At 49.1% G+C, this 21,789-nt stretch overlaps 2 protein-coding genes across 2 annotated transcripts; both read left to right on the top strand.

Annotated features, from left to right (window-relative positions):
* Positions 1 to 1,626: 1,626 nt before the first annotated feature.
* On the top strand, positions 1,627 to 4,326 carry CORC01_04955 (uncharacterized protein; the record flags this gene model as incomplete). The annotated part of the gene is made up of 4 exons (XM_022616602.1): positions 1,627 to 1,696; positions 3,973 to 4,021; positions 4,080 to 4,185; positions 4,240 to 4,326. 4 exons carry the CDS (start codon positions 1,627 to 1,629, stop codon positions 4,324 to 4,326), a joined length of 312 nt encoding a protein of 103 aa, XP_022476964.1.
* Positions 4,327 to 13,218: 8,892 nt separating this feature from the next.
* On the top strand, positions 13,219 to 15,482 carry CORC01_04954 (uncharacterized protein; the record flags this gene model as incomplete). The annotated part of the gene is made up of 3 exons (XM_022616601.1): positions 13,219 to 13,253; positions 13,358 to 14,287; positions 14,336 to 15,482. The coding sequence occupies 3 exons, from the start codon at positions 13,219 to 13,221 to the stop codon at positions 15,480 to 15,482; spliced, it is 2,112 nt and encodes a 703-aa protein (XP_022476963.1).
* Between the last annotated feature and the right edge of the window lie 6,307 nt (positions 15,483 to 21,789).

Raw genomic sequence — 21,789 nt, 5'->3', positions numbered from 1 at the left:
GACTTCAGTTCGTAGGGATGAGTTGATCAAAAGGTTTGTTCCTGAGTGGCATCGTTCTACACTTTTGATACTTGGCAATTTCAAACTCAAGGTTGAATGACGGGCTGGACTGCCAGGGAAAGCAATGTACTCAATGCGGTATAGTTACTGAGTTATGACGGCTGTTTAAGTTAAATCATCAAAAAATTGACCGAACCGATTAAGCCTGGAATTATCTGGAATATATATTCATAATTGATCCCAATTTTTGTATTCGACTTGAAACAAGACTGCTTTACGGGGCATGCGGCAAACTACCTAGGATACTTTGGCAAGTTAGGTTAGGCATATTATCTTGGGAATCAGGCCTGGACTAGGCTGTTGTCATGGCTCAAGCTGTGCTGTCCAGCGCAGTCAACCACAACCCAGGCCCTTTCTGAATTCTTGGCCCAGTACGATTGAAGAATGAGTTTGGGTGAAAGCTGAGCATCCATAGCCTGTGAGTAGGTGCAGGGTATGATCGATTTGTGGGCAATTTTGGGCATCAAAACTACTCACTCATAAGGAGAGAGCGATGTCGCCATTGATGAGGCAGTAAAGAATCTATGCCTTCAAGCCTTTACCTGGAATGAGATCAATTTACTCAGAGTAAGGCCAAGGTTTCAATTAGCAGTGACGGTGCCACGGTGGATCTCTGTGCTCGATTGAGGATGCAGCATAAGCAGTTGGCAAGCGGGGCATGAAGCTGCTTCAAGTGTGCTAAGCTTGTCAATCGCTGAAATTAACTTTTTTCATCTGAAATCAAATGAAAACTTGAAGGTTTCTATACGCGACCTAACGTCGAAAACCTTACAAACTGCGGATAACCACTTCCTGACACTGCCTTGTTAATCCACGAGTATAACCTGACAGTATCAAGCCTTTAGAAGGCAGCAATTTTTCGCACGACAACGTATCTTAGTAAATACTCCACTTTTTAATAATACCATTGTGTAGAATCTGACAGAGAGAACCTGAACTATTGCCTAGATATGAACATTGAACTTTGCCCCGTGATGAGCAACCTTAGGCCATAAATCTTAGCTGCTCAAGATTGCCTGCTGCCTAGACTTCGGCTCTGACCACCATCACCCAACTTCACACAGAAAAGCGAGTGTAAGGTAGTGCCAGTGTTATTTTTCGTGAAGTCCCGTACGTGGTCGGTTTATGAAATGGCTGCATCGCGAAAAGAATGATGGTTGCATACAATCCAAAATCTGCCTGGCTGCCTTTCCACATGTGCAACCACCCGACTTTCTCTTGAGTTTGTGGAGATCTGAGTGACCCTCCAGAGCATCAGGTGCGACATCTAGGCAGAAGAGACCCACGGCCTCAAGAAGGCGCTGACCCGAATCTTCGGTGTATTGCCCCGTTCTAGACCCTTCTTGACGAGCAAGGCATCTGAAACCAAGAAAATTGGCATAAAATCGATTGCCTGACCTGGAATACAGTCATACATGGCTGACATCTTTGGAAGCACCACGGACACGAGGTTCTCGAATGCGTCAAAGATCTTCCATCAACCTGGGGTGAGTGTGAAACAATTTCCGAGTCATCGTGATGCGCGAAATGTCTCGTTCATTGGATAGAGATACGAGCCATCAGAAAATGTCAGCATCGCCCAAGTACGGGATTCTTTCCGTGGTTAGAGGCCTCTGGTCTTCTCAGCTTCAGCTGCGTAAGCCTTGTTGCCCTAAGACATCGTGGAAGTCGTGCACCGATCCCTTGGGGAAGGTTTCCTCACTTCCGCTCCGCTGCGAAGCAATCTCGGCTTCCTATCAACTTTCTTCTGGGGTTTGGCAGGGAAAATACGCATGCTCGATCGAGGGGCGGGTCATGTGTTGAGTCCCAACATGACTTCCTGATTTTTGAAAAGACAAGCGGCGTCATCTTCGGGGTCGCCGATAGAGATGGTTGCAGTCCTTATGTGGCTGAGTACTTGAGGACCGCAGGTACTCGAGCATGGGTCGAATATGCCATAAGACGATGGAGATGCCATTTGCTTCTCAGTCGATGAAGGCCGCAAGGGATCCCTCTGATTCCGAGATAATCAGCTTACAAATGACACATCTATTAGCACAGATTTCATCAAATGCCGCGCCGTGTGAAAGACGTGAATGTCAGGCTTGTGGAAAGGGCTCTCATCAAGAGAAGAGTCCTGGCCAATCGCAGCTCAGGATAGTAAGACACTAAGAAGAAGTATCTCCAACTTTACCAGAAAGGACTGGGTCAGCACTCCCATCACACTGTGACGGAGGACAACATTAAAAAGCTGGAACGATGAGATAGTGGCTTTTAGCCAGCCTTCCATGCGCCCATCCTCCCGGCCAGTTTTCTTTATTCGTTTTATTCCACAATTATTTAAAGAAATTAACTTTATTGAATAGTTAGTAAAGTAATAAAACGTTCAAACACTGATGAAAATCAAGATAAACTGCTTTTTTCAATCAACACATATGACAATTATAACTTATTTATCAGGATTAAATTATGCCGCTTAATTATGAAAACACTCGGTTCTTTTGAAGATCAGGTCTGTGCGCCCTTCCCAGCATATCCATTGCCATAGCGCATATCCATCCGCAGAGTACTGATTGAAAGACATGCTTTGATCTCGCGATGAGAAGGGGAATTTTCCTTTGCCGGAATCGAGGGAGCGTCGATGAAACTCCATATGAAGAGCCAGATTGACGCGCGGCAAGTGAGATACTTGGGACTGATAAGGCGGCGACGGGGCCTGAGTTGACAACAAGGAAAAGAGCTGATGAGCCAGGGTGTGCCGAGTTAAGCGTGCCGAGGAAACCGATTCCTAATATATTGTTCAGAAGTTTGACTCGCGCAAACGGCCTAGACTTCGAAATTCAGTCAAAAGGCGACATAATATCCTGCTCTTACACTAGTTCGAACCTTATTGGCTTGTAAACTTCCTGTTTAGGGAAGCCGCCTCTTACAACCTAGACAACCTCTCAGTCAGTCACGCATCTCCAGACGCAATTCTCGGAGCAAACCAATTTGAAAGATTCGGTCTTACCGCAGAGCTCTTAGGAAGGTTTCGCAGGCTGCAAATCTTCTCGCTCCGACGCCTCCTTTCCACGAATCACGGCGCACAGTCAACACAAAAAGGGAAGGTGGTCCAGTAGAAGAGCGTCTGCATACATTGGAACATGATGCTGATATACAAATGCATGGTTCGTCTGAGGAATAAAGGACGGATGTACCACTACACATGAAGACCAGCCTCAACCCTTCGACTGAAGACCCTTCTAGGGTAGGACGCCCAAGCAAGCCAAACCAGGAAAGGCACCTGACTCGGAGGCCTGACATCACCCCTGAACAGAGGAAAAAGACGCGATAGTTGCTAAGAACTTCATCAGCTCTAATTTGCAGTCAGTTCCTTTTAATTAAGGGATGAGCTTGACCCCTTAGCTTAGCGCCTTCAAAGGCTTTAGTTGAACTGCGTCCTTTACCAGCTGAGTGGTCGGTACGTTGTTTTCTTCTTTTTCATTTTTGTGCTTTATGAGGAATACTGGTGAACTGTTCTCTGGCTTCAAATGTGTGTAGATAGGAATACCAGAGATAGCAAGTGCATTCAGGATTTTCTCGACTACTTCTACGGTGCGCTGGGATAAAGCTCTGTTTTCTGCTCTGTATGGAACACCTGTGGAACGTCCTCGGGCATGCTCGAACTTCCCCGTTGTGACTTGCCGTTCCTTCCCACTGTGACAAACGACTCATTGAAGTCCGGCTTACAGACCTTCCAGAAACGGTGCACTATACAATTTGCTCCCTGTCCGCATCCTTGAACTGTTATTGATTGCAGACTGCCACTCACGATGCTGGTAACGGCTAAGTATATAAGGCAGAAAACACCTCTTGTATTTCAAGAAAGAGACCGTTCACCAATCCACCTCTCTCATTGACTCCGAGCAACTTACATACTCAGCCAATTACCAGCCATGAAGTTGCAAAATGTTTTTCTGGTTCTTGCCAGTCTTTGCCTCGGGTAAGTTGTCCGAGAGTCTCAGCTATGTCACATCACTAATCACTGACTATTCTTTCAGAGTCCAAGCAGCCTTTGACTGCAAATGCAAGACCGATGCCAAAACCACGTCATGTTGTAATGCCGAAAAGTTCATCTCGTCCACGCAAGGAGACAAGAAACTGATGGTTGGTGTTTCTACGCTATCCTCTGTCACTGTAACGCCGGCTGACCGTCAAAAGTGCTATGTCAACAACCTCCTTGCTCCTATCCCTGCTAGCTTCCCGTTCAAAACATGCTGCGGCACAGATTTCGAGTTATGTCGCTAGAGGCAGAAAGCCAAGATTCAGCTTCTATTCAATAAGGTACTAAACCTACCTTTCGAAGAGCACTGTTTTCATACCTACCTTAGTTGACTCACCCGTTACAGAAAGCATGAGAACTGCTATTGCCGTGCTAGAAGATAGTTTCGGAAGCAGCACTGCCGTTCCCACGGTGGCGGAACCCAAGCCAGAGCAGTCACTCACCGTTGCCACGACATATAAGCATCAAACCCCAATCCAAAGTATAGACAAGCATCCCTCGTTGCCTACTTAGTCTAGAAATGTACGATGTAGTCCCACACACTGTTGCCCGTACCACTCGCATGCTCTACAGATTAGGGCCAGGTAATCAATCGTCGATGTGTCAGCCGCCTTAGAATCTGATGGTTTGAGGATGCCCTGGTTACACGCCAAAGAAGTAGCACGTTCTCGTGAAACCCAGCATGTGACTCAAGGTTTTAGTTCGGCCAAGATCTGATGTTCAACGAGCTGAGGAGTCGTGATACAGTAGCGGTTGGATCTGCATGCGAACCCGAGCACCATTCTCGGTATATGCTGGGCATTTGGCGTCTAGCCAAAGCGCTCATTCCATCAATCCCGTGCATACACGCTGATTATGCTATTCTGGGGTAACACGTCGGCAAGACAATGCCCAAGGCAGAAATTTGCGGGAATGGAAGCCCCTCAGGTTCGTGTCATGTTATGTCGTGTGATGGTTCAATTTTTCTTTTACAGGACCTGGTGAAAGTAGATGATGCTGTGCAACGATTTGATTCTTTCGAGTACGCATATGATTGTGTGATTGCAACAGCCAGGTTATGGTGTGTTAATTACAACCGCCTCCGAGACTCGGCGCGAAGAAGGACGACATTGTGGATTTGATACAAGAGTAAATTGATGACGTCTTGGATGGTCTGTGGGAGGAAACGCAAGGGCGTCTTCGAGACTGATCGAAGTCCCACAAGGAAGGAAACGACCAATACTAAGCGAGGAAATGCGGCTCCCCTGGTCAAGCGTCTTCTGTCGTCCAATTGGTCTCGACTCCCATACCAGATCTTTTGCCAAGCCGGTCAACTAATCATGAATATGTGATCCTGTAGATCCTTTACAAGCATCACTGATTGCCTTTTGTCTTTTGGTCGACGGGAATGTCATCTGATTTTGCCTTGCGTAGGACTTGATCCCTTGGCCGTGACATGAGAGTCGCCGTCTCCTACATCCATCGTCGTCTGCCTCAGTTGCCGAAGCCCGCATCCCGGACGGCCACAAGGAAGATCGTCGGGACAGGCGGGGGGGCAACACCGACTCTTGAATGAGGCTGGCGGACGTGCAAGGCCCCGTCACAACTTATAGAATGATACCCAGCCCAATGCTCGGTTGCTCCCGCATGGCAAAATGTGTGGTTCTGGTGTGGGGTCCGCATATGGGGCCGCGTTTTCAATGGCTACGGCCAATAGATGGAGAATCCTCACCAGTCGACCACCCAGACTGGGCCATCATGGGCCTTAGTTTGTGTAGAGAGACCTGGTAGAATTTTCTCTCGCGTCAGCCCCTCGACTTTCCGCCTCTCGGATTGGGCATCAACTTCGTGGGCGGGAATCCGTGTGTTTTGCCATCCACTACGCCCTGGTGATCTATTGGTGGATCTCACAGGCAGGATGGCGAGTCATATCTCAGTCATACCTCACTTTGTTGAAGCCAGCCACTCCATTACCTAATATCTACATGGTAGCAACTTGATCCAGCCAACTGGCGTGCTCAACAAGGGATGAAATACCCCGGGGCTGTGCGGCTCACATACGCGGCATGCCGGCCGCCGGGAGCGGGCTGTTGATGGTTTGCATGGTTCTGCTCTTCAGTCCAATACAAGTCACGACTCTGCCTGACTCGGGTAAGCCTTGACCAATTCGGCCTGATCTCCACACACGGGTCTCGTGACAGGTCACGTCGACGTGTCTTTCGGTGTTCGCCTCAGAATCTCCGAATGAGTGTATGCCACGGTAGACGATAGAGAAGCCCGAGGATGCAACGGGCCTCGAACTCGACCGACTTCAGTCTCCAGAAAAGTAGGCAACCGGCAGGGTGCATCTGTGAAGCCTGATGCGTGTCGGCGTGTAAGAGCAGCCAGGAGGTTCGTTTACCCGACGAGGGCCATTGCCGTGTTCCAGGCTGTTTGTAAGGCTGTATGATGAGCAGCAATGGGCTCGGGTCTTCGTGTGGCTTCGATTGTCGTAGATCAACATCGTTGTCTTTTGGTCTGAGTATCAGCCTAGGATGGCCAAGGCCGGCAGGCAAAGAATAGCCCTTTTAACATCGGTAGCGAACTGTAGCAAGATGTCGTCAGAAACATTCGATAACTGGTGCGGAAGGGGCTCATGGTGTGACTGTGCGACATAGGTCTGACTTGTCTTCGTATCACGAAAGCCAGACCGAGATGCCGGACACTCTGACCGGGTAGGCTTGCGGCACCAATCAATGTCTGCTGTAAGACGTAGAGAACCCGAAAATGCGAAACCCGGGTACTGTTCCCATCCACGGTAAAGTCTCGGACATCATCTCTGCAGATCCATTGCAAATGATACTGGTGGCGTTCTGCCTGCAGTGTCCGTCCCGGATATTTGGGCGGGATGATGGGGCTTGTGGAAGCCCAGATCGGACCTCCGGGTTCGGGGCCGTATGGAGTGACCCGGCCCCTCAACGTCGATACCTTCTAGCCCGAGGATGTCTCCATCCAGCTATATCCAAGACAATATGCGAGAAACCCATGACACAGCCCCTTTTACCGAGTGCGATGAACGATATCACTCGGGCAGAAATTCCAAAAGAAACTTGTTTTTTTTTCAAAAACTCTGGCATGAGCGAAACAAGTGGAATGTACACAGATAGCCTGAAAGAAGAAGGCCTCGTATCCCCGACCAGCCTGGTTGCCTTTCCTGCAGGTTTGCCAGGAATCGAGTCCTGAATGTGCCTCGAAGGCTTTTCAGTGAATGGATGACCATTCAAGGAGTTCAATGGGCCCAGGGATGAGATGATGTTGTAGACTTGATGGAGAGAGCTGCAGGGGAAGTCCCAAAAAAAGAAATGATGGGGGTCAAGGGCCAGCAGAAACCAACCCTTGCAGAAAGGGGGACCGAGATTTGCACACCATCTTTGTCTGAAGACGAAGCTGAGTTACGCATCGAGGCTCTCACACGGCAACTGCAAGGTTCAAATCCAACCAATTCTGAAAAGTGTGCGTATGCGCAAGGAAAGCATCCAGATTTGTTGGAAGCGCGTAGGTACGGCGAGGGCGGGGAAGATCCGTTATTACGCGAGAGCCAATTGATCCTCTGTGTGACGGGGTTCCTTGAACAATTGATGCGCCAACCGCCCAGGGACCCTATAAAAAGGCGTCCAGACGTACCCTCCAATCGATCAATACATTCACAAAGCAAACGGGCGTCGACGCCTTGGTAGAGATTGTGGTTGCCAATGCTAAAAGAAGACACAACCGTACCTTGCATTTCTGAGCATGTTCATCAGGCAAGGATGCAAACCAAGGCTGAACTCTGCCGAAACGCGTGTAGTCAAGGGAGGTTGGAAGGATGGGTCCGTGGTTAAGCACAAGAACAAAAAAGAAAAACAAGAAAGTGGAGGAAGGTGGCAGGAACTTTTGCTCAGGCGTCTGAACACTGACAAGGGATTCAAGTTTGGGATGTCTGCCGCCTGGCGGACATCACAGGAAAACTAGTCGCTTGTGATGTCGCCCTCCGATAGTCTGCCGCCTCACCGGTCGGAAGCAGGTAGCCTCTCCGTGACGGCTACCTCGTCGGTTGCAGCATGGCGTCCGACCCCAGTCGCGGATCATTAATGAGCCTTCCCCGAGACGGCAACTTGCTGCTCGATGGGGGTGGATGCAGAGTAAAATATTGGCGAGAAAGACACTTGTCTGTTCAGATAGGGAAGGCGTCTAATGCAGTGCCTGTAAGTAGGCGCAAAGCTGAAAAAGCGGGTAGAAGTGGTAACATCCATCAAAGACGATATTCGCAATTCGTGCCATGCCTGATTGATGGCCTCGCCAATGTTGTGGGCCTAATTTGCGGTCATAGCAAGCCTGTCATTGATGGCCCGGCAAGAGTCGCTTGGGCTTCGCTTCCGAATCTGACTGATCGCCGGGTTTCATTAAGAACTGCGCCCGGCCTTTGAGGGGCGCCTGGCTGCCTTCTTCGTTGGGACAACAAAGCGCGTGTGTAGGAAATAATTTCATTCCTTTGGGAGCCCTTCTTCACCGACGGATGCCTGCTGATCTAGAAAGGCGGCAAGTTGCTTGGACCCGAGAGCCAGGACCGAATACGGTGAGGTATGCTTGCGTTCAGGCGGTAGCGTTGCCTCTCAGGCCCTTGAAAGAATTCCAGAGTCAGGAGATGGGGTCGAGGCTTCGATGAGGCAATACAGTCTGGTGCGCAATGGACACGGGGTTGTCCAGTCTTTGTTTGGTTGTTTGATGCGGTAAACGGATGCTGGTCAGGAGATGGGGGCAATCGGGAGTCGTCAAGTCTCACGACTGTAAGGTGATGTTACAGACACGGCATGCGTAAGGAATCACATGATTTGGATTCCGCTTTGCCTGTTCCCATGGCAGCACCGTTGTCAGCCAGCTCGGAGGGCTATCTCGAGGGCATGCCTCCGACGAGAGTTCCCGTAAATAAAAGAAAGGGGGGTTCGAGACATTGGATGCCGATGAACAAGCTCCGGATGCGATAACAAATTAGCAAGCGACCAATGATGACCCTCGACGGGATTGGTCAATTGGAAATCAAATGGGCACAGAGACCGGACTCGTGGGAAATAAGATATCTACATGTAACTTCCAAGGCAAAACTAATCTCCCATGGTTGCCTTGCGAATTACCGCCCCTTCAACCCATGGTTCGCTTTGCTCTCGGTAAGAATCACCTTTGGTCGTATTTGGAAGGCATTCCTTGCCGAAGTCACGTGCTGCCTTCAATGGGATTGAGTTGTGAGCTAATTCACTAGCGACGACTTTGCAGGAAAATGCTCGAAGATAGTCAATTTAAACCACCATTGCATCCCAAACATCCGTAAGTATATGCTCACATCGTTGAATATATAGCATTTCATATCTCAATTATAAGTTCTGTCCTTTGAATATGATAAAATCCTCACCCGTTGATCGCCAAAAGAATTGCGGCATCCTCGGATCTATGGAGATGACGGAAATGAACATATCCTACTTGTTCCGTACTGAATATTTCACTTCATCGCCTGACTCGGAATCTGCCTTATGCAGATTTGGGCTCAAAACAATCTGTACCCGACCAATTCCGAATATTTACCTGTGAAAGACTAAGAGCAAGAAGCGAAATCGAATTACCATGCGGCAAGCCTCGGGATATGCGTGAAGCACCAATAGGCTCTGGCACATGGTAAGACACATGACATCGGCTGGGCAGCCATAGCCTGTAAGTGTTTTGATTCTACGGAGCTGGCCGATCCAATCACGACAAGTTCTCATCCAACATGTCAGCCTTTAAGTCGTCCTCATCCAAAATGAGGCTTCTTCAGTGTGCCAACCCATACAGAGTCAAAATGTGATTTCTCACATTACTCTCATTTGATACACGTGGGAGATGCAATGCCACCGATACTCTTAACCAAGGTGAAGCTGGGTATCATGGTGACCTCGATTCGACGAGATGAGCTGAAGAATTGCTGCCCTAACTTTGCCTCGCGATAAATCTTCATTCTTATTTCACAAAGCAAATGCAGGAAATGGGATTCGATTGAGCTACGGAGACAAGATCTAAATGACGTGGAATCGAGTCAGTGGGTTCTTATACGGGGCCGTCAAACAGTTGTGTAGGCTATTGTCACATCTGGTTTGAGGCCAAGTCTACTAGAGCCTATTTTTGAGCCCCCTGGTGGTTTTGAACACAGAAAGAGTTTAGCCAATCATGGAATTCAATTGGTAAACCAGCAGCTAAACCATTCCACCAAAGCTTGGCTGATTGCAATTGATGCAAAAGATTTGCCAACTTCAGCTTCCTGAAAGTGGAAGGAGCCTACAGCATCTGTGAAGAGACCGCCGAACATCTCTCCGGTCATGGTTGACACGATAAACCATCTCCAAGCCTAGAAGAACCTAAGGTATCAAGGCCATTATTTCGATGATGAGTACTCTTCTGCCTGGAAGAAGAACACTGGCACCAATAGGTACCGAGCTGTCATCGATACCTAAAGTACCGCACATCTTTGGGCAAATTCGGTGAGAATTAGGAGGAGCCTCATCTCAGAGATACACACCAATCATCTCGTGGATATTCATAGTCATCTGGAGGTCAGCCGGCCCATCCACACCGTTCTAGTGTGTGAATCCGTGACATTGTGAGGCGAAGACGCGTAGACGGAGCCCACCTACCGAGAGCTGCCTATCGCTTGTCAAAGTCCTTCACACCCGGAACGCTACCCCTGAGCCCCTGAAATTGGCTAGGTAGTAGCCCGTTGGACGATGAGTGAGCCGCCATCATGGTCAGCCCCGTCCGGAATTTCGTTGGGTTGACTCTTTCTAGATCATTCGCCTTCGTATGGATGAAGGCAACTTTGTCTAGGACAGCCAGCAAATGACGGATTGCCTATCACGAGCTGAAGCCACACATAGCTGAGTCCGCGGGACGCCTTTCGTGGAAGGACTCCACCAGAGTCGTCAAAGAGCGACACAATCTCAGCCCGCAGTAACGTGTGTGTCAAGGCAAAGGTCGTCGTAAGGTGGAAGTCCGTCGATCATAGGATAGAAATACGAGTGATTGACTATCCATGATGACCAATGTTCTTCGAGACCATTCCAATGACAGGACTTGCCACATCCAATACAATGAACATCAACTGTGTCATCGTTAGCCTGTTCAGCTATACATAATTCGCAGATATCGGGGCTCCCCTGAGTCGAATTTTGCTTCTCCTGTAGCATTGGCTCGTGTTCGGTGCCCAATTAGTCACCTTGCACAATATCGGCATCAGCTGTCACCCATATTTTCCATGGACTCGTGTAAATTTGAGGCTGTAGAGTAGATGGCAAAGATTCTTGATGCTCGGATGGCGAGTTTCGCAGCGAAAGCTCGGGATGGCCGAAGTTGGTGCATCACACCAGCCCGGTTCCAGCCAGGTTTGGGAATGTGGCTGTGTAGACATCGTTCAGCGGAGAGAGAACAGTGGCGACAGCTCCACCGAATCAGCGCCATCAACGCCATCAGCGCACTCAAGCCAAGGCCCAGGGGATGGCGAATAACAGTCGGAAAGTCTCTTTCGCTGATGAAGGCAAGCAAGGAAAATGATGAGTCGTGGACAGTCGGGAGAGGATACACCACTCGAGAAGATATCTACATGTCCAGGAGATGCCGTGCAAAAAGTCGGAAGCCGGACGCCGGAAAAACTTGACTCTGAGAGTTAGGTGAGATAAGGTGATGCAGCCAATGAAACAGACCTCCTGGAGGACCCGTGCTTATTTTCGTCCTGATTATTAATCCTCCGAGGTGAAAGCGCCTTCAGCGTTAGTAATCCGCCACCGTCAAATGTTCCTACGAAAACATGGGCGCTTGGACTTGGACTCAGGTCACATAGTTCTGGAATTCGGGTGGGTTTTCGGATACTGCCGGATACATAGATAGGGTCATCTACGGATATCGTAGAGCAGGTTCATGATATGCCCGGGGCTCGTGATCACTTGGTAGAAGCCATGCTGCTGACGGTGCCTGTGCGGGTATGGTAATGAGTGTGACTACCGGTGTCTCATGGTCAGGGTCTGCTGATGCAGCGAGGAATGCGCTAATCTAACCGGGTTGATGGTGCTGTCAAGTTTTCCTCTTGTTGTCAGCCTCAAGCTCCGATTTGCGTATCGAAACATTCCCAACAACCATCACGATACAGCTTGATTGCTGACGCACGCCAGCGGTGATTGAATCTCTGGACAAAGCCATGTTGGCTGAGGTGTTCAAAACGTTCCGACTCATGGACGAAGCTATTCCGATGATACCCGCGCTATCTAGGTACTAATACCTGGTGAGCCGTCGCTCCACAGGGCGCAAATACGCAAGTACGCCGCTACCAAGTTTGCCAGTGCCGTCTCTCTTCATATCTAGTGTTCTTTGACAAATCTGAGCAGGCGAAAAGACTCAACGTCAATGCGTCATCCTTGCTGCTTATCGACGTTGGCGATATTTGATTTCTTCCGCAAGCGCTCATGTTGAGAGAGGAAACTGATTGTTCTTCCTGACCTCAAAGATGGGAACCACTGGGCGGAAGGGTCGTTTTTGGGAGAGGTGGAGGGAGGCGGTTGTCAATGAACAGCGGGGGAGGCCGTTGTCCCTGAACATCCCTCTAATAGAAAATTGCGAACCATGCGAACCCATGAGGCTCTTACATGGGTAGTAAGGCAACCTCTATGTACCTAGTGGGCTGGTGCCCCACTCGTGTACCTACCTAACTGCTGCCTCCAAGATGCATATTCTACATATGGGAATGAACAGCCTTGTGTGGCCATCCTTTGATTGTGGACAGTCCGCGGACCAAATAATTCCACCATACTTATACGATCTTAACGTCCTTTCCAAACTCCTCGTATATCAGCTTAAGAGTTTTCTAATTCTCTCCTGGATATATATCGGGCCGAGGAGCTTCGTTCGGCAGTCGCATCCTTCACCCACTCGACAGACTCTTTGGGCCCCCGCTTCATATTTTGTCCGGCAGCAGGTTAACATGACTTCTGCGTCCAAAGGGCAGCCTCCCGCAGACCCGCCTGCCGACCTTGCGACAAGATTCACTAGTTTCAAACGCACCCGCGAAACGGAAAGGAGAAAGTGCCCCCTCTGTCCAGATAAATTCCCGTCAAATTCCACCAGAGAAGATGTCGCGCAACACTTCACCGAGCGCGGGCATACCGTAACAGACGGACAACAAGACAATTTGGTTGAAAAAACGTGGCTACGGTATGGCGCCAAGTAGAGCAGAGCCGCATATATGGGTGCTAATATATGAAATTGCAGCTTAAGAAGCTTCAATACGGACACAGCCGCACCGTCGAATTCTCAGCACCAAACTTCCCCGAATCCACCAACCACCGACCAACCGCCGGGCGATACGAAACCCGAGCCTACAGACAAGGCTGATTTGAGTACGGAGCCTTTGGATCCAACCCATGATACGGACCGAGGGCCAAGTAGTGTATCGCCCGACAAGAATAAGAGAAATGACAACGAAAACAAGCAAATGGCTCCAAAGCGGAGCCGCGGCCGTCAAACTACACAGACAGCCAGTGACAGCGATTTCCACAGAGATTCGGCGCACACGGGGGGGAAGCTATGGACACCAGAGGATGGAGGCCCTCCTCCGCGACGGGCTGACCAGGGCCGGCAAAGGGATCGAGACACCAATGACGCTCCGAGGCCCGCGTCCGGCCGCACATTCGAGCCCCCCCGCAATGCCGACTTTGACAATACTGAAGTTATGATAAAGCAACCGGAGACCCGTCCAATCAGCCAAGAGCAGCTCGTCGCCGAGGTTAAAGGGATATACGCCGGGCTCGTAATGGTTGAGAGCAAATGTATCGAGGTGGACAACGCACAAAGTTCAAACAACGAATCGAACCCTAAGCTCAACAACGAACAGTGGCAAGCCCTCATAGCACTACACCGTACGCTGTTACATGAGCACCATGATTTCTTCTTGGCCTCGCAACACCCGTCTGCCAGTCCGGCATTGCGTAGGCTTGCCAGCAAATATGCCATGCCAGCACGCATGTGGAGACACGGAATTCACTCCTTCTTGGAGCTTTTACGCCACCGTTTACCTGCGTCCCTTGAGCACATGCTGACGTTCATTTACTTGGCGTACTCAATGATGGCCCTGCTATATGAGACGGTACCGACTTTTGAAGACACCTGGATTGAATGCCTTGGTGATCTGGGAAGATACCGGTGAGTTACTCGCTCCAATGGTATTAAACATACTAATAGCTGCTACAGAATGGCCATCGAAGACGACGACCTCAAGGACCGCGAGGTCTGGACATCTGTTTCACGGCATTGGTATTCCAAGGCCAGTGACAAGGCCCCCCAAACTGGCCGCCTCTATCACCATCTCGCCATTTTAGCCCGCCCCAACGCTCTGCAGCAGCTTTTTTACTACACAAAGTCTCTTTGTGTCCCGATCCCCTTCTTGTCCGCGCGGGAGTCCATCATGACTTTGTTTGACCCTCACTTTAATGGCACTGCGCCGCGGGTGCCGGAGATTGATGCGGCGTTCGTCCGCGTAAACGCCATCTTGTTCAGCGGAAAGCACACTGACCAATTCGTGTCATCCACTAACGAATTCATTGAATGCTTGGACAACCATATCGCGCGTAACACTCGACGCTGGTTGGACAGTGGTTACTACATTTCCATCGCGTTGGGTTGCGCCCTTCTCGAATATGGCAGCGAGAGCAACCCCATCATGAGAGCCATCAAGTCAGGTCGTGCAGACGACGCAGACGTCCAGATGGACGAGACTGGAACCACCACTGCTCCAACACAGAAGTTTCTAGACGCCCTTGACTTTACGGTTCGCACTCACAACGTGGTTTTCAGACGCTTTGGCGACGCAAACATCAACCCCTACCTGCACGTCACTCTTTCATTCCTCTATCACATGTCTCAGTTCCCTACTGCAATGGAATACATCGAGGAGAAGATACCTTGGAAGCTCATATCCTTGTTACTAAACACCCTCGTGCCCAAATGCTCGTCCATTGAAACCCTTGAATCAGAGGAATTCCCCCGACCAGCCAAGGATGCTCCTCGTCCTTTACCGGATGATTTCGCGCAGCGAGGCCTCCTGTGGGTTGACAACTACTACCCCAGTGACTGGTTTACGGCCATAAAGGTGGATGACGACGAAAAGTATTTCGAAGTCGCCTCAATGGAGGATGAGCGTCAATGCCGTTGCGTATGGCTGGGTCGCCGACTTGCCAACTCGGGCAAATGGTTGACGTACACGACCGAGGGACAATTTGGGGTTCCGTCAAAGTACGATGTCGAAATTCCTGACCTGAGCAGCGATGACACGTCCTCATCCAAGGGAGACGATGACGGCGATGTTCGCATTCCAGATGCTCCAGCAGCTAGTGCGTAATGGCGGTGGGACGGTTAGGGCTGCGCTTCGGTTGAATAACGTTTAACGTCCGGCGTTCTCGGTGCATAGTTTTGGCGTCAGTTGGGCGTTGATGCTCTGTTGCAACTGCATTCTCTTACACGACATCCAAAGGACTGTAAGAGTCTTCTTCCAGCTAGCTATTGTGGTCATAAGAATGGGATTCCAATGGAATTATGACAAAATCTACATCATTGATACAGACACGCGCTCAACACTGAACGGTGATAGGGGGGGATGGAACCGTACTACCCCGTCCTTGCATAGGCTTACCAGAGAGAGAGGAGGCATAGAACACTCGCTTGCATTTATAGTCTTAGTTCATGTATTAGGCACTACGTACGAATGTACAAATAAACGTAGCCTTGGCATGACAAACTCCCGATGCCGCTTATGACTGTCTCCCCAGAAGGCTTCTTGCCACAATACGAGATGCACTTCGGCTCGGGCCGGGAGATCGACGCTAGATAAGAGTAGCAACCACCTATATGTAAGGTAATAGAGATGGGCGTCGAGCATCTAAGTTTCGCTTATCATGAGACAGCATAAGGTAGGTTACACGAGGTGGATCGGTTGTAAAGGTTATCCCGAAGTGAGTATAGCTCAATTCACTATAGAATCGATATTGGTGACAGATGAGTTGGATGATAATTGACAAGAATGGAGGCAACTATTCGGCAAGTTAGTCCAGGTCATGAGTAGCAATGGATGTAATCCAAATATGGTCTACATGTACAAATTGAAAATTCATAGCTTATAAGCACATCTTTAGGTGGTAAAAGAGCAACTGGAGTCTTTGCATGCAACTGGGTTGGCTTTACACAACTTGAAGGTTTGGTAAGTATCCAGGCCTGAGGCTGCTCGGTGCCCTGGCTTTTCTTTCGTGAAACAATCACAAACATTCAGTCCGCTAACAAGCCCCGCAAATTCTTTAAATTATAGAAGCATTCTAGCATATGGATGCAAACTTGTGTGATCTGAAATGGCTTATGAAATGTTCACACTTCTAGGTAGGCGCGTTGTCACGACGGGCTACTTCTAGGTAAATGCGTTTATACTGCTTCCAAAATTTGTTGCGCAGGCTCCATATACATATGTTTTTATTACTCTCGTATATATCCCCATAAATTCTTTTATAGATTTAACATATTTAGGCAAGTATAAACTTTGTAAGGGTACTCAAAGAGTTATTACGGAAAGCGTCTTATAGAAAAGGTAAGCTCTTCTGATTTACCTATCTCATGCATAGTCAGAATGTTAACCTCTACAATAATGTTATATATGCAGAAAGGGGTTCAATATCTTTCTTGTTTTCTATTATAACAAGAAGGAATTCTCTTTTACATCCTATTTGCTGCCGATCGCTCCAATTCGCGACTCAGATCGGCTGAAGAGGTTGAACATTGGCAGATGCCCATGGGATCATCCAGCCACCCACCCCATCTGACGAAAACGTAACCATGCGCCCCAAACGCTGAGGAATCCAAATTGATCAGCCCACGAGGCAACCGAATCCTTCTGTACTGACGAAAGACTTTGGTCGTCATCTGGTGGCGCAGGGAAAGCTAAAGATGATACTAAGGGATCCACCCTCACGGAGGCCGAGCATTCCTCTACGCCTTTCGAGACATTGGCATGCCGAATGGTGCAGCCTCTCACCCCCAACAGGAAAAAGCGGACGGGGATCTGAAGTGCAGTTCCTATCTCGATCTAGGCGGCCCCCCGACGTCGGAATGTTCGCCTAACTCTCGGCCGGAAAGGTCAATTCGGCGACTCGCCGGCGCTTAACTTATTGCCCCGCATCCTTACGGGGGACCTTTCCAGGCGGCGGGAAACTCTGCTGGGTTTTTGATTGGTACCGGGAAAACAGATTAGCCCACATGCAGTCATTGAACCACCGGGCTTCCTCGGAGTTTTAGGTAGGCTGCACGCACGGAATCAGTCAACCCCCTCTAATACCCGTTTCCTCGCAATGAGTGCCTAGTGTAGTTGCCTCAAAAAAACCTTCTCAGGAACCCTGGAAGTACCATATATTGGACCCAACATCTTCGCCCCCGCCCAGGCAATCACGCTTATACAACCTCTTAGAAAGTGAATTACGTCAATGTTCGGTCAACCGGGTCCGGCGCTCCGGCCTGGGACGGCAACAGCGCTATATAAAGCAAAGTCGCGGAACAGATCTAGTTTGGGGCCATGATTGATTACAGTATTGGGTTGCTACCTAGATTCAAAGGAGGGCTTTTGGTCGAGGTGCAGTGAAGAGAAGCTCCATGTCAGCTCAAGTGATGCAGACGATATGTTCAGTACGGGCCGGAACTCAGGGGATCCGGTTCTTACACTCCTTTATGCGGGACTGACCCAAAGTAGTAGAATGGCGGGGTCCTTTGGGGAAGGGCAGTTCAGTGAAAGCTGATTCGACATTTTTATATAATATACGGACCGTAAGGTAGGCTCCAAGAGTAGTGCAGTTTCTAGTGCGTGAAGCCCCTCCTATAAGAGAACGCGGTTGCCTTGACGTCCCTAACCCCCTCTTTTACCATGTGTCATACCACGAGGCGCAGCCTGCGGCAAGTTCCGACTTCGAGAAGCCATGGAACCAGGATTTCAATAGATCCCTCGGTGCTTCAGTATAGCACTTTTCCAAGCTCTCAGCATTTGTTACCTCATATTTACAAACCAGGCTTTCTCGAAGCGATTAACTGCACTTGTCAAACTTGTTAACCGAGGAAGTCCAAAATAGCTTGCCGAGGGAAGCTCTAGACTTGGAACTGAGGGTTGTCCCAGAGACGCGCCGCCCATGTGTGCCCCCCCCTAGCTCTATCTTGCGCCCGCAAGAGATGATTTCTGATTAGAGTGAACACGACCGGTCAAGATCAACCCCCCCTCCAGCATGACTTCGGTGAGTGGTTACAGGGCTATCTTGACAATTAATTGGAGAGCTTCATGATCAGGATCTCGGCCACGCAAGGGAAAAGAAAACTGCAAGACAAGATTGTCACTGGGCGCGTAATGCAGACGTGAGGGGTTGTTGTTCACATTCTCATCGAGCATTGTGAATCCCCATTCCTGCCCACGTGCCGCCAAAAGCACAGGGTCTGGAAAAAGGGCAGGAGGGGCACGAGGGTTTTTGTATTCGTGCATCACTACGGGATCAGGGCCCGCAACTGATCTGCCGACTATGTGGAGCTTTAGGAATACGTGAGGAATTACTGGCTGGTGGTCACGAACGACAGCGTGTTAGCTGCCTGAAACCTGGTTGAATAGGAAAAACGTGAGACACTAATTAGGCAGGCTACCAACGGTTTGATGTGGTGTTGATTTCTGCATTTTCCCATTGGGTACTTTCATGCATGCATGCTGCACCTCGATCGGTTCCGACCTCCCCGGGTAACCCTCTTCCGGTCATTCGTCTCGTCGCTATTTGGTAAGTGATGGCGTGCTTCTTGCACGTGGGTGAAGATGGTTCCTTACGGACGAACCATGAAGTTACGGACAGGGTATCGAAGCATGGAACGAGGTGGGGACGGGGAGCAATCACTCGGGGCAGAATCAGGCTGCAAGTACCTTCTTTGCATAAGACATGAACCTGTCGCCAGGTCCAGAACTTGCATATGGAAATGTCAAACTTGGGGAGGGGGGGAGGGGGAACGCTGCGTCAACGTTTGCGGGCAACATTGCAATAGATAAGCTCTGCAGTTTGTCCAGCAAGGTTGAAAAGGCACAAACAACTTGCCCAGTTCATGGACACTTTAGTAAGACAGCACGGCATTTTTGTGGTGGGGAAATTCCAATATCAACTGCAGCAATCAGCAAGGCAATGAGCAGATCCAATTGCCTTTCGTTTAAACTGCTGGGATATAAGTCCGATTCGACCGATGCATCAGGGGGGCCCGTATAAGCCGGAGGACGATTTCCAGCCTGCGGCGCCAACCTCCCACTCTCATCTCACGGACAACCAATACGATACTGCTTGCTTGATCCTTCGTCATCTATTGGGCCGCAACGTTAATTTCACTTTGATATATAATCCCAACATCAACTTACTCAGATCTCAGGAAATGCATTTTGCCGTGTGAGCCGATTTAGATGCGTCGGGAACAGCAAGATAATGCAGACTGCTTATTACGAGCTCTGAGGGGTTAAGTGTATAAGCGTCCGCATATCAAAAACAAACAGTAACATCACAATGTAAATGATGCTTTCATCGGAAAGCCATATTCGGGGTGCTCAATTGTGACGACAACTCAGGAAACAAGTAGTATGTTTTTTCTCTGATACCAGGCCGCTGTGCCAGAAGACTCAGGTCCGGGGCAAAAGTCGCACAACATAGACTAAGGTACGTCCGGCCCGAGAGGCTTCCCGATAGCCTTGCTGCTGTATATCAATCACCGATGATTAGATATGATTGGAAGGAGGTCCAGTCATGAGACTATGCTCAGCTCGGCGGCAGTCTCCTTTCTTCTTCGAGCGTTGTGCATGATGACGTTGTCGTCAATACCCGAGCAGCTTTAGCAGGCAACTCGGTGTCATCACCAAACCATCATCCATCGCGTTGCGCACATTACAGGCTGCCACTTTGCCCGACCACGGCGCGGTGTCTCACTCTCCGTACTATGTAAACACGTCATGCTCCCCGACGCATTGGAATTTCAGAAGTGCGTGGTGGGTGTGGTTTAGCATGCTGTGACCAGGCCATTCGCATTCGCAACCTTCAACGATTGAGACTTCTTCCCTTTCGGGTCTAGTATCCTGCTACGGCCGTGATTGACGGTTTTGATGTCATCTAAGAGCCGTTGAGATCGGGCGAGGCATCCAGACTGCTGCAGCAAGTGTTCTATCGAGGCACACCGGTGCTACTAGCGTGGCAAAATACACATTTTGCGATTGATGGCTGGAATCTGCAACATGTTGAGCCGCGCTATGCTATGAGACATGAGCACCAAGTTCTCGAGATGTTCACCATAGCTATGAGGAGCGTTTCCGGTATCAACCTATGAAAACGCTCCTTTACGACATAGTTGAAGGACGAGGGGCAACAGAGAGCCAATTATGGGTCGAAGTGATGGAGTTGGAATTAGATGAGTCTCATCTTGAAAATTGGTGGCATTTGATCAACAACTTATGCCAGTGCTGCGGCATTCATAAACAGATATAAACGTCTAATACTTTACCAGTAGAGAAATGCCAGAGATTACATCACGTCCTGTCAGGTTTAAGTTTCTGGGCCCTTTGATAATACAATGGCCCACATATGATGGAATACCTTTCCTCAATAATTGAGTTGACAACTAATCTCTTCGAGAACTGTCCATCTATCTCTTAAAGAAGATTAAGGTATCGAGACACCGGCTGGGGGTTTTTTGGTGTATAGAGTTCTTTAACTACCTTACTATGGTTACATTTAGAGGGCAACTGGTTTGAAGATCAAGTGTATATCTTATGTTGCAATAAAACTTGAATCCATCGCCCAAGGCCATATATTTAAACATGGAAAAGCATGGAAAAGCCTCAACATATCGTCAAGCCTACGCATTGTTGATGGTATCACCCATGTTGGGTGGCCTGGTGTGGTATCAGGCCCTTAATAGAGGCAACAAAGTAGCAAAGACACAAATCGAGCCTTACAAAATGGTTTATTCACGAAATGGCTTGCAACATGCAACAGGCGCCTGAGTGGTCTACATGGTACTCCACATTCAGACCTACCAATATTCCACTCACTTAATCAATTGGCCTATCAACTCGACAAGGGTCCTGAAGTCAGTATTCATTGGTGACATTAGCTCTGACTATTTCAAGCGGTGATTGGATGTTTAATGTTTAGAGATTGCGACTGCTAGTGTAAGGCATTGATCGATGTGCATCCTTCATGGCCTACCTTGTGAATGCCATCTTGCGATTCAAGAGCGTCTCATTCTTGATGCGCAGTGCTTGTCTCAGTTTGAAAGCTGTAAATAATTCAATCCTCAGTCTTTCGAACCCCTGATCCAAGCTAAATCATTGCAATCCTTTCTTTCTGTTCCAGTTCTCACTGGTCAATGAAGGAACCTTCTTGATGTTCTTCGAAGTTGAATGTATCAGTGACACCCATCCATCTTTAGACATCAATTTTTACAAAAGGGCAGTCAAAGGAAGAGCTTTTGTCTCAAGGTGCCTCCTTTGGCATCGTGATGAGCCCGATAAAGGAGCAATGGAGCCTGAGGTACCGTATATCGCACGGCCGAGGTCAATCACCAGGCATCGATGAACCAATACCAGACGGAGGACTCTTGGGCCACAGCAGGTCAAA

The sequence above is a fragment of the Colletotrichum orchidophilum genome, assembly GCF_001831195.1.
Source record: "Colletotrichum orchidophilum strain IMI 309357 chromosome Unknown Scaffold_33.1, whole genome shotgun sequence".
Taxonomy (NCBI): Eukaryota; Fungi; Ascomycota; class Sordariomycetes; order Glomerellales; family Glomerellaceae; genus Colletotrichum; species Colletotrichum orchidophilum.
The sequence above is the reverse complement of the archived record's forward strand: the minus strand, read 5'-3'. Positions and strand labels throughout refer to the sequence as shown.